General features: G+C 44.1%; 1 protein-coding gene across 3 annotated transcripts in view; it reads right to left on the bottom strand.

Annotated features, from left to right (window-relative positions):
* The window catches only part of UNG (uracil DNA glycosylase), a 23,079-nt gene extending 6,454 nt beyond the window's left edge, over positions 1-16,625 (bottom strand). Inside the window, exons 1-3 of one of the 3 annotated variants that reach the window (XM_085877312.1) lie at positions 16,340-16,625; positions 12,726-12,836; positions 12,214-12,309 (exon numbers count right to left, since the gene is read on the bottom strand). In XM_085877312.1, coding sequence (XP_085733438.1) covers positions 12,214-12,309; positions 12,726-12,836; positions 16,340-16,408 — 276 coding nt within the window. In that variant the 5' untranslated portion in view covers positions 16,409-16,625. Of the gene's footprint in view, positions 1-12,213; positions 12,310-12,725; positions 12,837-13,065; positions 14,743-15,823; positions 16,051-16,339 lie in introns of those variants that run through there. The other 2 variants (XM_085877311.1, XM_085877313.1) reach the window with 2 other exon arrangements.
* Positions 16,626-16,633: the final 8 nt, after the last annotated feature.

The following is a 16,633-nucleotide window of genomic DNA, read 5'->3' as shown; positions in this document are numbered from 1 at the left end:
GTCCCAATGGGTGGATGGATGACAGACCTATGTTCTCACATGCCTGTGATTGCCATTGTGCAGTTGCTAATTTGAGCACACAACTCGTGCTCTGTGTGGGTGGCACAAGAGAGTAAAAACAAGAAGAAAATGGTCGATTGTCTGCCATGAAAGATTAAAAGGTGCTGACATTTCTGGCCTTTCCCTTAATTGTCGAAGCAAAATACTCTCTTTTGCTTTGAGGGAGGCTTAGGCCCAAACCATCAGCACCTTTACATCTTTTTCAGATAAATCAACCATTTTATTTTTGTGATTATCATTGCCTGGCATCTAGCATTTTGATACGCATGAGCTAAACATCACTCGACCTCTCTCCCTTGAGGTCTCCACCTGACCAGCATTATCCATATCTGCAGATATTGTGACCAAGAGCGAGAAAACAAAAGAAGAGAAATGGAGCTACGAAAGCACACCTCCATTTTGTGTGCCCACACATCTTTTGACGATTAAAAGGTTTTCTTTTCTGGTCATGAAACCTGCAGAATAAATGGAGTGGTCGTGAGTGCAATGAGAAGATGGCAGGGTCAGTACTGAGATACAACCCAGTCAATGATAGGTTAATAGCAGTGATGTTGAAAGGACATCCAGTGAACACGATCATTCAGCCATATGCTCCAAACTTCTGCAGCAGATTAAGTAAATGTGGAGGAGTTTGATGGAAAGTTGCAAAAACTGGTAGAACAGGTGCTTAAAGTAGATGTTTTAATTATTATGGGAGATTGGAATGCAAAAGTTGAAGAAGCAGGAGCACCAGGGATTGCAGGAAAGCATGGACTTGGTATCCAAAATGAGCCAGGGGAGCGAATATGCTGGAGCTGTGTGTGGAGAATGAGCTCGTAATTGCAAGCACATGGTTCAAACATCCCACGCGTCGACTGTCACATGGACTTCACCTGATAGGCAACATAGAAATCAGATTGAGTGCATTCTTTCTAATCAACAGAAGATGGAGAGTTCTGTGCAATCCATCAATACTCTGCCAGGCACAGACTGTGGGATACATCATGAACTCCTTGTGGTAAAACTACGAGTCAAATTGAGGAGGATGAAAAAAAGATATATGAAATAATAAAAATTAAAAACTCAACCAGCTAAGATCTTGAAAACGTATCTAAACAATCTAATGTATAAAGCTCAATTCAAGTTTGTTGTTTGTTACCCTGTGCACATGAAGCGAAAAGTGGGGTTAAGCAATTGGTTCACTTCTGTATGTCTGCAAAACATTAGTATATGATCGAGGAACAACTTGATTCAAAGTGAATGTTGTATTTTGAACACGAATCGGAAAACTTTGTTCCGATCTGTTTGTTTGTTCCGAATTTGTTCCGATCGTACATGTGCACAGGTGAGTGAGATAATATTTTTTACTCTGTCTGCCTAGCTGGCAGTCAAACAAAATTGAAAATCATTCCAAACAGGAAACTTCCTGTTTTTAAGGACGTCATAAAGGATACAAAGAACAGGCATGAATAACTAATGTAATGTGTTCAAATAAGGTGGTGTATCAGATGCTGAATCAACAGTGAAAAACTTCTGAAAAACTAAGTAAACTTCTGAAAAAGATTTTTTTTTCTTTTCTACACCCCTTAAAATCTCAATTTAATTATATACTGTAAACACTGTAGAACAAAAATCGCCTTTTTAGCACTTTCAAAACCATTCTGTTTCGCAGTACTTGGACAAAATATTACGGCATTATACGTCATCACAACCAATCAAATTTGCTACTCGTAGATCCTGCCCATGTCCTTGTTTCTCAAGACAGCGCGGGGAAATATGATCGATGAACTCTTCAGTGTGTGTATATATATATATAAAATATAATGAACCAAATTTTGCATGTTGCCTAGGGGTATCCAAAGTATGGTTTCTGGAGGAGGGGTTTCAGGTCTGGGGAAAAGAAGCCAATTCTCTCTATGTAAATGGCATGCATTGTTTAGCACCACCAGTGGTATACGGTATGACAAATCACCTTCTTATATAAATAAAGCTCAAACAACTTGATAATATGCATTCTGGTGATGTTGAAGTCTGAGTGAGAATAATTCGAAATTTTCAAAACGTTTTATAAATTTACTCATTTTAAGCGGAGGTTCAAACCAAAACATCCACCACCGAGCTTCACAGTGAAGTGGAAGCGATTTTTGCTCGGCCAGAGATAAATAGCAAGGATGGTTGATGAAGGTGATGTCAGCTGACTTCCAAGCAGATGGAAGATGACCTCAGGTGAATTGGAGTGAATAGAGCAGAATGTTTGTGAAGTACAACATGTCTTCTGATCAAATCCATCAGCAAACTGACAGGTACTTTTGCTAGTTTGCAATAAAGGTTAAAAAAAAAAATTGTTTTTAATCGTTATGCAGAACTGGACTTGGTTGACAGAATGCCAGACAAATTGTGGCAAGACATCGAAGAATATTGTAAAAAAAAAAAAAAAGAGGCCAAAAACAACATCCCAAAAGCAAGAAGAGAGAAGAAGGCCAAATGGCTTTCAGAAGAGGCAACATATCATACACAGAAGAAGAGAGATGAAAACCTAAAGCGCATAAAGAGAGGACATTAAGCGGCTAAATGCTGACTTCCAACAACAAGTTAGGACTGACTAAGAGAAATATTTCAGAGGCATGCATAGAGATAGACAATGACAAGAGATCTCTTTTAAAATATCACAGAGATCACCAGAAAGTTTCGGTCTAGGATTGGGGTCCTTCAGAGGAGAACAGGAAAATATCTGCCAGAAGAAACACAGGTGAAGGAACTAGAACGGCACTCGGTAGAGCGCAAATCAAACTTTGTTGACAGAGGCTGGAGTCAGGATTGGAGGAAGATGCATCAACAATCGAAGGTATGCTGATGATACCACTCTGTTGGTAGAAAGTAAAGAGGACTTGATGAAACTTCTGAAGACAGTGAAGAAGGAAAGTGAAAAAGTTGGCATTTATTTAAACCTATAAAAAGACTAAAATCTTGTCAACTGAAAAGATTGACGTGTTCAGATTGGGAGACAATCATGTGAAAATGGTGGAAAATGTCATCTTCCTGGTTTTGAAGATTGAAGTGAATGGAGAATGTGGAGGAGAAATGAATCGACAGTTAGCATTGGGGAGAACAGCAATGTCAGGATTCAAAAAGATGTGACAATACAAACCACGAGGTGGCTGGTGAATGCTCTAGTATTTCCAAGTTGCAATGTATGGATGTGAGTCGTGGACAGTAAAGAAGAAAGAAAGGAAGAAGAGTGACAGTTTTGAAATGTTGTGTTGGAGAGGAATTCCAATGACTGCAAGAACAAGCAAATGAAAATCACTCAGAGAGTGACGCATGGCGAAATGGAATGGCACTTGGTGGAACGCATACCGCACCGGGAAGGATGACAGGCTGTGTCAACCCCCTGGTGTTAATTCAGTGGAAAACGGGTCTCGAACTCTGGACCCTAGGATCCCAAGCCAGCCACCCTAACCAGTAAGCCAACACCAGGTGATACGGTCACCTACATACACACACAAAAAATTCAGAATGATTGCTTGAAACCTGTGACCAAAAATCATGTGACAGAGACAGACAGACAGACAGACAGACAGACAGACCAACATACTCGGTGGAAATTTTTTTTTTCACCAAGTAATCAGTGCTGGAAGAAATTAGACCACCATGTACATTAGAAAATCAACCATGTTGGGTATGGTTAAGGGAAGAAGAGAAAGAGGCAGATCTTGTATGTACTGGATGGATGGAGTAAAGGCTGCAACCAAGCTGTCTCTGCCAGAGCTTCAGGAAGCAGTGCAGGATCGGGATATTTGGAGAAATCTGATCAAGAATGTCACGAGAAGTCCGACATAACTTGACGGAACGAGATAACATTCATTTTGTGTTCTCTGTTTAACAAAACGTATGTGCAGAGTTATTTCTTAGATTCACGATTATATACATTGGAAAAAAAAATCACAATACATGCAAATTATTTATATCATGAACAACCTGTGTTACTTAAGGTGATAGAAATGCAAGTATTGTAAGAGTCGGTAATGGTGGATGATTGGATATTGAGTAAAGCTTTGACCATTATTGGCAACTCTCATGATGAGGCCAAAGCACAAGTCCTGTTCCCACAAGGCAGATAAGTCACTGTCAGTGGCCAGTTTTATTAACCACCTCTACTCCGGTCTAACTCCCTCCACTCTCAGCCTTCTGACACTCACCAACTACTCCCGGATGCATGCGTCCTTCCCGTAACCCACTCCTGGTTAAACTCCCAATTTCCAGCCTCACTGCACACCTCTTCATTTCTCCAGTTTATGGAAATGCCTACTAAAAACAGTTCAATCGCACTCTTCTCTCCAGGATTTTAAGTAAGTCCTGCACCATCATCTCAGGTCATGCCCCACCCTATCTGTGATATTTTGTAACCCCAATAAACCAACTGAACCAAATCCTCTTACGTACAAGTTAGTGTGTTTCTGTCCCTCCTTACCTCATTTTTACAATATATTGTTTCGAATTTGGGAATTTGATTGCACACAACATACAGGTTCCTTTAGTCAGCTATGTCGATAAGTGCTTGTTCCCGAGATAGCTCACCTTTCATGGTTTAAATGTTCAGAGATCGATTAGATGCGCTGCGGATCGATTAAATAGTTAGGGAACGAACAATGGAGACATCCCTCCCCCCTCTTCTGCGAAGAGGAAGAACCACCCTGCCGTCCCGTGACTCATGATGTCAACAACTCCCTCCCACCCGTGGCTGAGCGGGGGATGGAGCACGAGGGCATGAGTCATGAGTCACACCGGGAGCGGGGGAAGGGAGGGAGAAGGATAAGAGGAGATCTTTTCTTTTGTTCGGAGGCAGAGTTGGAGAAGGGAGTTGAGAGTAGTCGTTCAGCAGACTGTCGGGTCCTGCTTGGCTTGCGTTAGGGTTGAGGCCTTCGGAAGCTTTTTGCTTCAGCTGGCTTAGTGAGCTTCGGCTGAGGCCTGGCTCGGGAGGAGGCTTTTTGCTTTGGTGGTTCCGTGAGCTTCGGCTTCTGCTTTCGTCCGTGAGCTCGACAAAAATTCAGTATCAAATTTGGGGCAAAGGGAGACCTTACTTTTTTGGTGAGAAATAACCTATATTTCACGAAAATTTTTGCTGGCCCATCATCCATGTTCGTTTTTAGGCGTTATCCGCTAAGGGGCGCTCTTTGAGGGTCAAACTAACCGATTTTTTTTTCTTTGCAGGTTTGCGAAGTAAAATGTATACATTATTGAACTGTCAAGATCAATTTGTGTTTTGATGACAATAATACGGTGTAATTACGTTATATATGTAATTTATTTAATGATAATGAACTACTTTTTCAATCTTCAAATGCGTTTTTCTCCAATATCTTTAAAAATCAACGAGACCGACTTAGCAGAAGTTCGACTGGAGCCCATACGAGTCGGCATTTTCTCGATTTGCAAACTGAAATGGGAAGAGGCAAGTCTGTGCCAAATAAAAGTGCCGTTGATTGCAGTCAGCATAGAAAATGTCACGCCTACATCACAATATGTGAAAGCATACTGCCGCTGTCCAATATTATTCTTTATTGGTCACCATCACATACAGAGGGTAAAGCATGAAAGTATACACATCTTAGATATATAGTGGTAGTCCATTAATATAAACTGAATTTAGTAGTGTTCATGGAGCGGTATGCTACAAGTCAAGATGGAAAATTTTACTTTTGTTAAGAATCAATAGTCGTAAATCTGTTTAAGAACTTTGTGGCAAAATTTTGTAACGGAAGACGGATCGCTGTTCATTATAGTTGTAACGGAAGAGCTATCATGGACTGCATGATTAGTCGGGAGATTTTCGTCTCGAATAACTTCAAATGATTTTATTAACGAGATGCTTTCTGTAGAGCACAAGGTCCAGTCGAATTGCGAGATCCATATCTTACGTTGTCGAAATGTCATCCCGCCGTCACAGTGAAGATTGTTATCATTAAAGTGGTTAATTGGCTGAACGTTCAGCTCTTTGCACGAATCGAAAATAATTTGACCGTGTTGGTTTGATCTAGTGTCTGGGTTTCTTGTGTAATAACCGTTTTGCGAGTTAAAACGTTCGAGGTTTGGTATTCGTGCATTAAGGTCGCCCATAATAAATACCTTTTCTTCGTTAATGCATTTTTCATGTATGGTAGCAAAAACATTGAGTTGAAAGTATGGGGAATCCGACGGGGGGATGTAACAGGCCTCAAATATATGATTCGGAACGCACGACAGACTAAACCAGACTTGATCTTTCTCTTTGTTGACACTGTAGACTTGTGGCCATAAGTGATTAGCCACAAGTACCCCGAAAATACAATGTTCACTACTACGTTTCATTGGTAATTACATACAACATAGTGGGAGGCAATGATAACAGCTGTCTGATTCTGAACTTTGCACTTATTCTTCCCCACTGTCAGATTCTTCCTCTGAAGTATAGCCATCGGGAAGGTTGTCCTCTATGTCGTCTGTCATATTGGTACAGTCTTTCAGCCTACACTCGTCTGTGCACTTCAAGCCATTGACCATACATTCGCAGGTTGGGAGTTCACAAACACGGCGGCATTTGCATGACATGAACTCTAGTACTACTTGTGGTGCAGGTGGACCACTCATCCACAGAACATCCAGATTGCAGTCGTCTACAACGACCCAGCCATACCCAGGCTCAGGAGCTGGCACATCAGGATTGGCCTCCAAGCTCCGTCGCCAGACTGCACACTGATAGTTTGCTCGATGTGCATGTTGTTCCAGGCAGTCCTTGCATGGAGGTAGTTGTCCAGACTCGACTCCCCCCTTCTTCGCTCGCCACATGCTGAACCTCAGGGCATTCACGCCTGTCTCAGGAGTCCTGGCTGCATATAGGCGACAGGTGAATGACTCCAGTGCCGACAACATGTCAATTGTGAGGGACCAGGTTTCGCCGAGAGCTGCGAAAGTATCGCGGAACACCTTTTCCTTGCACATCAGCTTGAAGCCTTTGATTTTGCCTACACCAGAAAAGGCACTGACCATATCGCATCCAGTATATGCATGTAGACCAGGCAAGGCCAGACAAACTTCATCCCCCATCATTTCTTCCATCTTGTCAATGCTTAGTATCCTGTTCCTGCCCTTTGCAGCGACGCGCATTTATAGCCTGCATGGTATCCTCCTGCAGAATGCCAGACACAAGATCAAGACATCAGTGTCTTCTGACACTATGACGACTGACTTGCATTGGGATTTCCCGGCATGAGCTGCATGCAACAATAGCCGCGTATAAGCTTCTTCCTGGTTTGAAGCAAGTTGCTGAACATCCAATGTGACTCCATCCTCTGTAATCCTGAAGCACTTGCTACCATATGTCACAAACAGCTCCTTCCCACCAAGTTTGTTCTGTTTATTCTGCCAGTCCTGAGCGAAGAAGTGGGTAAGGTTTTCCTTGCTAGCAGAACATGCCAACAAATGCCTCCAGTTCTTTATTCTATGTGTTGGGATGATAACTGAAAACAAGACTCCTTGAGATGAACCACGCTTTACTCGTTCTGCATTCTTGATGGAGAAATCCCGATAGACATCGAAGACTACGTCTATGCGTTTGCTGCCTGGGTAGGGCTGCAAGACAGTTTGGAACAGCTCCTCGGAAACTTCTGCAAATGTTCGGTTGTCACCACTCATCTTATGGACCAGGGCCATGCCGTCAATGATAGAAGCACTTGGTACCGCAACGTCATTTGCAGGAGAGATATCCTTTTATATATATCAATATCAACTCACTCTCGCCAGATTCCAATTTCCGACAATATTTCTTCTTACAAACTAGCAAGAATATTAGAAAGATGTATATATATTTTGGTGTAAAACAAACTTGACAAAACAGATATTAGCTGCGTGCAGTGAAATAAGAGAAAAAAAAATCGCATCTAAACGTTTGAAATTCAATTCATTTGCAGTTAATTTCCACTCTAAATTTCAGGATTTATCGACTTCATAATAGGAAATCACCTCAGTCGAGCATTGGATAAGATGCAGGATGTGAATAGACGTAAAATACCGCGAAAAAAGGAATTGTTATTTTTACACCCTACTAGTGCCCCCAAGCGGATATCGCTTAAAAACGAACCTGCATGAAGGGCCAGCAAAAGATTTCCAAAACTAAACATTATGACCTACCAAAAAAATGACATGCCGCTTTGCCCCTCGTTTGATATCGATCTCTGAAATTTGGGGGTCCAGCTCACGGACTACTTGGCTCGGGAGAGCTTTTTGCTTCAAGCTGCTTTGTTTTGGAAGGAAGTTGAGCCAGTTGCTCGGCTCGAGCTGCGAATGGTGGCTTCTTCATCTTCTTGGTTCGTGGAGCTCTTTGTTCTCCATTTTGGTTCCCAGCTTGGTGCGACTCATCGACCTCTTCTTGGAGGTGGTTCCTCGGGGAAGCGACGCATCGACGGGAAGGATCGCAGCTCATGGCGATTGGATCCAGCTCGCTCTCGCTGGAGCCCGGGTCTGAACAACTTGAAGACCACAAGAGGTGGAGAGGTTCGAGATACGTTCTGGGTTTCAGCTCACCTGTCCTCCGAGCTGGAGCTCGTTATTAAAGGCCTCTGCCACCATTTCTTGGGTGTGTGTGTGTGTGTGTGTCCGTGGGCCCGTCTAATAAGTAGGAAATTGTTAAGTGCTTTGTGTGCCGCAAATGTTTGCATCGCATTTCGTATAGACGGTCGTAGTTCTTTTGTCGTGCTTTTGTTGCTTGTATAATTGCATACGTGTTTTGCCTTGTTTAATTGCATTCGTGCTTTATTATAATAAATGTCCTTGTGTGAATGTAAACCTGTTCGTTGCGTCCTCTTCCCTTAATTGAGCTGCCATCTTGCACTCGGAATATAGTTGGTTTCTAAATAGCCGGTAAAGTGATCGGGTCCAACGGGACTGCGCTATAATACCCCGCTCGGTTATCCCAAAAGGAAGCGAGCTGCTTAAGCCGCTCGTTTCCAAGCGGTCCCGTTGAGGTACAATCTCTCGGTAACCTACCCGCGCGAATAATTAGGTAAATCGAAGATTTGGCGATCGGACCCTGTAGCGTGGGTCGAATGCGGACAAGGTTGTGGTGTGGTTAAAAACACACCCGTGGCTGGTTTCCGGCGTTGATCCGGAAAGCCGTGACTGGATTGTCCGTTCAGTGGGCGAAGCGGCCGCTATTGGTTAGACGCGGTCATTCGCACACCGACGGGTGGGAAATCTACAACAATATTCAATCCATTGCTTGCTTTGTCCAACTGCAGCCCCAATGCCAAACTGCAGTTCCAACGTCCCCTTTATACCTACACCACCGAACGTGGACGGAGGATATGTTTTCACCCCTGTCTGTGAGCAGGATATCTCAAAGAGTTGTGGATGGATTCAGACGAAACTTTGTGGACAGGTTTGGTGTCTGACCATGATAAATGGAATAGATTTTGATGAAGATCCAGATCCAAATATGAGAATGTTTAAAGTGATTCTTCACCATTGAGAGATGTGGCCAAAAACAATACTGTATAGTACAATATCTGGAAAAGTTGTGGACGGCTTATAACAATAGTTGGTGGATGAGTTGGGGAGGTGATAAGAGAAAGCCGATGAGATTTTGGTGAATGTCTGGATGCAGATCTGGCCTATCAGTGTGATCTTTTCTTTTCAAAACTTACACTTATTGTGGTGGCACGATTTCATGCTTTCAACTGGCTATGAACAAGGGTGCATCACCACTGCTACCAAGATCAGTGGGATACAGAACATAAACTGTTCAGACTGGTGGAGGTATGCGCTCCAGAGTACCGTTATAGTTACCACCTGTAACCTCACTCTCACAAGAACCGAAATCTTGCAAAAACAATTGCACTTGTAGTAATATACACACACACACACACACACACACACACACACACACACACACACACACACACACACACACACACACACACACACACACGCACGCACGCACGCACGCACACACACACACACACACACACACACACACACACACACACACACACACACACACACACACACACACACACACACACACACACACACAGCGTGGAATGGACAAAACATCACACAACAAAAGGAAAAGCAGAAAGAGAGGGGAAACACCAACAGCAGGGATGAGAGACAAAATACAGGCAGACTTGGACAAATAAGGGATGTGAGGAAAAGTGTTGTGGGAAAACAAATAAGAGATAATTTCATCTGGATACGGTTTATTTTCATCTTCTTCTCCACAACTACCTGAGCGATATGGACCAAATTTGGTGCAATACATCGGGACAGTGAGGTCTCATGGGGTTGTGCTCCCCATCCGTTCGGCCCATTCAAAAGGGGCTAAAGGGGGTTTTTGCCCAAATATTCGTATTTCATTCCAAAATCTTCTTAGAAACAAACAACCGGATCCAGACCAAACTGGCCATGCGGCATCGTGACCCTGCCCTAACCTTAAGTTGTGCTCCCCATGACCGTATCTTCCCTGGAAATGGGGCCACGGCCTGCCTCCCATAATCCCGCAAATACACACCAATATATATTTTCCTCACACACTACATGACCGATATGGACCAAATTTGGTATGCTACATAAGAACAGTGAGGTCTCATGAGGTTGTGCTCCTAATCCGGATCTGCCCCCTATCAGAAGTTGAAAAGGAGAGTTTCGCGTCAAATTCAGGTAACTATTTTTTATAATCATCTCGGAAACCGACGACCAGATGCAGACCGAACTCTTCATGAAGGAAAAGGACCATGCCGTTAAGTCGTGCTCCCCATGATTGTATCACTTCAGGTAGGGGTGGGTGGGTGGGTGGGCATGGCCCCTCCCCCATAATTTTCACCCCACTTGTTGAGAAAATAACCATCAGTCCTCTGCAGGGTTATTTTCTGGATTGTAGTATGTGTATCGTCTTCCTTCCAGGTCTTCAAGACGGTTGTTCACCAGACCCCAATTGCTCAAAATCCGGATAATTTAACCACTGGATAAGAGCTATCCTGTGGCAAAAATATTATCCGATGGTTAACTAACCGACGGATAAACTACGGTTGTTCAAAGGATGAATAAGGGTAGGATGGGTATCTGCCGGATAAGGGCTGGGTAAGGTGTGGACAAACTTTTGAAAGGTACATGGTATCGCACAATGCATTGTACTGTCTGCTGGCAAAACAATCATGGTGGAAGAAGACAGTCAAACTAGAAAGAGGAAGGAAAACTTCATGCCAACTGACCAGATATGCTGTGTCAAGCAACACAAGAGTATATAAAGGTCTTCAGGAGTAAATTTTCCTCTATTGTAACGAATGATGAGAAGAGAAAGGTATGATAGGTGATCACAACCACTCCTTTCACACCTTTTGAATTTGACAAACCTATGTATGCCTTAGTAACCACAGGTAAGGCGTTATCCGGGCCAGAGGAGACTCGGATAAAATTATCCAGAAAAATCACTACTTTAGCCAGCAGATAAAGTTATCCAGGCTTTGAGCAACGGAAATTATCCAGTGGAGAAATTTTTTCCACCGGTTAAGTAATTTATCCACATCATAACGTTTATCCGAGCTTCGAGCAACCAGGGGCAGCATCTCAAATTATCCCCCATCCAAAAGCATGATCTTTTCTCCACCGTTATACCACCCAACCCCTCCCAAAATGTTGCTTGTCCTCTTGTCCACCTCTTGTGTTCTCCCCTACCCCTCATCGTTACTCGCTTGTTACCTTGTTTGTCCCTATGCGTCTATTTTCTCTCTCCACCCCACTGTTGGCATTTCCCCCTCCTCCTTCTGCTGTTCCTTTTGTTATGTTGCATCCTGATCAGTTCTGCGTTTTAGCTCTTCCTCAAGCCTTGACAATGTATTCCAAAAAACATTAAGTAGTTTATACTTTTGTAACTGGATTGGCACTGCCCTTTACTCTGTGCACGTCCATGGTACAAGGTTGACCATCGTGCAGGATAAATAAGAATGATGAATCCAAGAGATTATCCAACCGGCTGTTCTTACAATTGGTTTCGCAGTAAATGGAACATTTGGGAGCAGCATGACCATGGTGCGCCTTTCTTTGAGATAGTCAATTGGACCTCCGAGATAATGCCACACCCCAGGCATGTTGACAGCACATCACACTGCTCCTGTTATACGGACGTGAAGCCCCAGCGCACACCTTGTCCATGTCGCAGAGACGACACCAAGTAAAGACGTCTTGAATCGGAGGATAGACAGTGAACTTCCTGCGTTCCTCAGCAATAAACTCCTCCAGCTAGAAGAATGAAAGTAAAAGTATAATGAACATTTAGGAAAATAAAAGTTAAAAGAGAGAAAGAACAACAAAAAAGAACACTTAATCCAATAATACTCGTCTCAGGAATGTTGCCATCAGTTTTGTCCAAATACACACATCGTTGATGGATATATAACATCGTAAAATATATAATTGGGCAGCAATAAAAGATATAGCTGTTTCGAGCCTTGCGATGGGAAGGAGGGTAAAGAGGAGGGTTTGGAGTTTCCAAGTGTGCTGTTGGAATGATGCGAAGGCCTAGCTTTATGTCCAGAAGGAGAAGGATGCAACATCCTGCTTGCATAGGGTCACAGTGTGAATATAGATGGGTGTTTTTAAAAGTTAGCTTTCTGATTCTTTAAACAAGTCACAGCAATATAAGAATAAACACAAACCTCAATGTAGTACGGTTTAACAAATTCTTCTTTCAATACTCGGCTCCAACCCCCAGCCATAGAACCTTCTCCATTATGAGCTGACAATGTACGTTGCCTCTTCGGACGGGGCTGACAAAAAGGCAAGGATCAAAACCGTGGGTGAGCAGAACATGGCAACGCCTTTCGATAGATTACACTCATCGATTAAAAATGAAAAGCAAATGGAGATGGACTCCAGTTTCGACCAAAATTGACTCACCAACAAAACAATGCAGAACAGCATGCCCAAACAACATCTTACAAGAGTCACGACAATAGGTTTCCACTCGAAATAATGGATGAAAAACGATACTTCTACCTTCTTCATCCATGCATTTCGCAGACAACCGGCTTATCGAGTTCCTTCCGAAGATGTGTTCAGCACAACGTTCCAGGACATCTTGTCGACCTCGTCAACTGAAGAACTCACCTGTGGTTGGTTTCATTGTGAAATCACATGGACATGAATCCAGTGGATGGGGTGGGAAAATGAGGATGGGAGTTGGGGTAGGGAGTGGTGTGGAGAGAATCCCACTACCCGACTCTAACAGGTCACGGGTATTACATTTTGTAGGAGCGTAATATTCCATAATAACCGGTTAGCATTTATTACGTACATCTTGTTGCAGGTAGTCACATAATTCCATGAGAGTGTTGTACATCCTTTCGATTTATTGCCACATCCTGCAGCGTGGAAGTACTTGCTCTGCATGATCAATACGTTTTGGGCATTTCCTTCCAATATATGCAGGGGACAGTGGGGTGTAGGAGGGGGGGGGGGTATGAAAAGAGACCCCAAAATGTTTTATTATTTGGTATGCAGCCTGTAGAGTGTAGATGCTCGTTGAATCATTGCTGGGAGCGTGGCTGTGCCGCTGATGCAGTGCCCTGCTTCCAGTAAGCTGGGACTCATTTTGCCGACCTTGGCAGGATGATAGGCTGAATCAACCCACCTGGTGTTATTTAACGACACAACAGGGGCTCAAACCAAACCCCAAATAAATTAAGCCAACCATCTGAACCGTTAAGCCAGCACCAGGCTTTTTCAGCCCAAAATGTGAGTACTATAGAAGTAAAGTGGGAAGACGGGGGGAGGAGATATCAAGCATTCCAATTCCATTCTATCTTGCATATGTAATATGTATATACGGAATATCTATCTATAATTCCAGCAATCTCTGTCTGTCTGTCTGTCTGCGACCGCCGTTTCTCGACGACCGCCGGTCAGATATCATTGAAACTTGCCAGGAATATTGCCGGGGACCCGCGGATGTGCCTTTTCGAGGTTTGATATCGATCGGACGAGCGGTTCCCAAGTTACGGCCATTTTACTGCTTTTTCGGTGTTGAAAAGGTGTATATATGGCAGCTGAAGATGTCGTTCCACCTTCTCACCTTATCATGCCAATTTTTTCCTCAGAATAATGATAACAGCATATTAATAATAATAATAGCACAATAATTGGCAGTACACAATAATAGCACAATAATTGAATAAAAAGAATGTGATACAATGACCAATGTCTGTCAACCAATAACAACCAAAATATTGTCTGTCAACCAGACAGGACACAGTGCTATGACATCATGAATGACGTCACAATTAATGTTTATTTATTTGCATGATTGACGGTCCGATCTGATTGAAACTTGCCAGGAATATTGCTGGGGACCCGTGGATGTGCCGTTTCAAGGTTTGATATTAATCAGATAAGCAGTTCCCAAGCTACGGCCATTTTCTGTCGACCAATGACAAGACACGGTGCTATGACATCACGAATGACGTGACAATTCATGTTTATTTTTTTATTTTTTTGCACGACTGACAGTCCGATCTGATTGAAACTTGCCAGGAATATTGCTGGGGACCCGCGGATGTGCCTTTTCGAGGTTTGATATTAATCGGACGAGCGGTTCCCAAGTTACGGCCATTTATCTGTGAGAGAGGAGAATGGCAGAGGGGAGGATGAGAGTGGAGGCGAGAGAGGAGGGGGAGAGAGGAAGGGCGAGACGAGGGGGAGAGGGGGGCAAGAGAGGGGAGAGAGAGAGAGGAGCGAGAGAGAGGAGGGACGAGAGAGGGGGGCGGGAGAGGGGTGTGAGAGGGGCGAGAGAGAGGGGCGAGAGAGAGGGGCGAGAGAGAGAGGGGCGAGAGAGAGAGGGGCGAGAGAGAGAGGGGCGAGAGAGAGAGGGCGAGAGAGAGGGGCGAGAGAGAGAGGTGCGAGAGAGAGAGGTGCGAGAGAGAGAGGTGCGAGAGAGAGAGGGGCGAGAGAGAGAGGTGCGAGAGAGAGAGGGGCGAGAGAGAGAGGTGCGAGAGAGAGAGGGGCGAGAGAGAGAGGAGCGAGAGAGCGGCGAGAGAGAGAGGGGCGAGAGAGAGGGGCGAGAGAGAGGGGCGAGAGAGAGGGGCGAGACTCGGGGTGAGAGAGGGGTGAGAGGGGTGAGAGAGGGGGAGAGAGGGGGAGAGAGGGGGAGAGAGTGGGGGAGAGAGTGGGGGGATAGAGAGGGGGGAGAGGGGGCGAGAGAGGGGGTGAGAGTGGGGGCGAGAGGGGGTGAGAGTGGGGGCGAGAGAGGAGGGGGAGAGAGGAGGGGAGGAGCGAGGAGGGCGAGAGAGAGGGGGCGTCACAATTCTTCGTTTGATATGACGTCACAATTGACGCTGGGGACCTGAGTATGCTTCCCAGGTGTTTCCCAAGTTATGTCCATTTTTGACACGTTGGTCCAATCTAATTGAAATAATGCCCCAATCCAGTCGTCGTTTACGCACCTACGGGCCCGTACTAGTTTAATTAATTCTGTCTCGTGATTATATTTTTACCTGGGGTGCATTCCATTGCCAAGCGGCTTGTAAAGCGCTTGCCAAGCGTCTCGCTTAATTTTAAGCACTCAAGCAAGCGGTTTGTACGGAACGGCTGGCTCGGCAAGCCGATTGGTAATGGACACCCTCCTGGGCTGACATTGCCTGGGGTGCTCGTAAGAAGTTTTGTATCCTTCGTCAAACTTTTCCTGGAGGACCGGGGTTAGAGTACGACGTGGTTCCAATTGAACGGAGAGCGAGGAAAAAGTACGAAGTGAGCAACTCACTTGAGGATCAGGTTCCACCGAGACATTCTCTGCGGCACCGAGAACCCGCTTACGAGTGGATGGTTCAAAAAACCCAGATATCTTGGTCTGATTTCCCAGCATGGTCCTTTTCGCGGTTACCAATCACGACTCGAAACAAAGTACGTGAGCCCGCACCGTTACCTCGCGCGCGCGTTACTAAATTCCCGCCAAAAATATCTACGTCAGCAAGCACGTGCTTTAAAATTATTTTTTAATTACCGTAAATTATCATTACTTAATTATCACTCGGATGAACGTAATATTAGATAAAAACACGTTTTTTTTTCGATTTTCCGTTTGTATTTAAATAAGTCGAACAATCGAGTGGGACATCAGGCTTTTTTAATTTAAAAAAAATTATTTATTTATTTTATTTTATTTTATCTTAATATTTAAAAGTTTTTATTTTTAAACATTTAATTATATACATTCATGAGTTTTGGATTTGGAAAGCAAACACGAACATTGTATGATTTTTTTTTTCTCGGATCTCACCATATCGTGTTTGAAGAGTTTCCTTGCAGGGAACCGCAATGCAGGAGATAGCCATCCGATGGCTGCCATCGTGCCATCAAGTCTGCGCAGGATTGCCCCACTATGGTTGTTAATCCGTTGATCTATCCTTTTGGATGCTGAGCGTCAAGCAAGGAAGCAACACGTGCCATTTTGGGGTCTTTCGTGTGACTCGGTCGAGGATCGAGCCGCCGACCTCCCAGACTCGGAGCGAACGCTCGAACCATTACACCACCCATGAAACCGCCGACCTCCCAGCATATGGTACGGTGCTGT

The sequence above is a fragment of the Eptatretus burgeri genome, chromosome 4, assembly GCF_056783735.1.
Source record: "Eptatretus burgeri isolate ZD-2024b chromosome 4, Ebu_testis_v1, whole genome shotgun sequence".
NCBI classification, from domain to species: Eukaryota; Metazoa; Chordata; class Myxini; order Myxiniformes; family Myxinidae; genus Eptatretus; species Eptatretus burgeri.
This window is presented reverse-complemented; position numbering and strand designations above follow the sequence as displayed.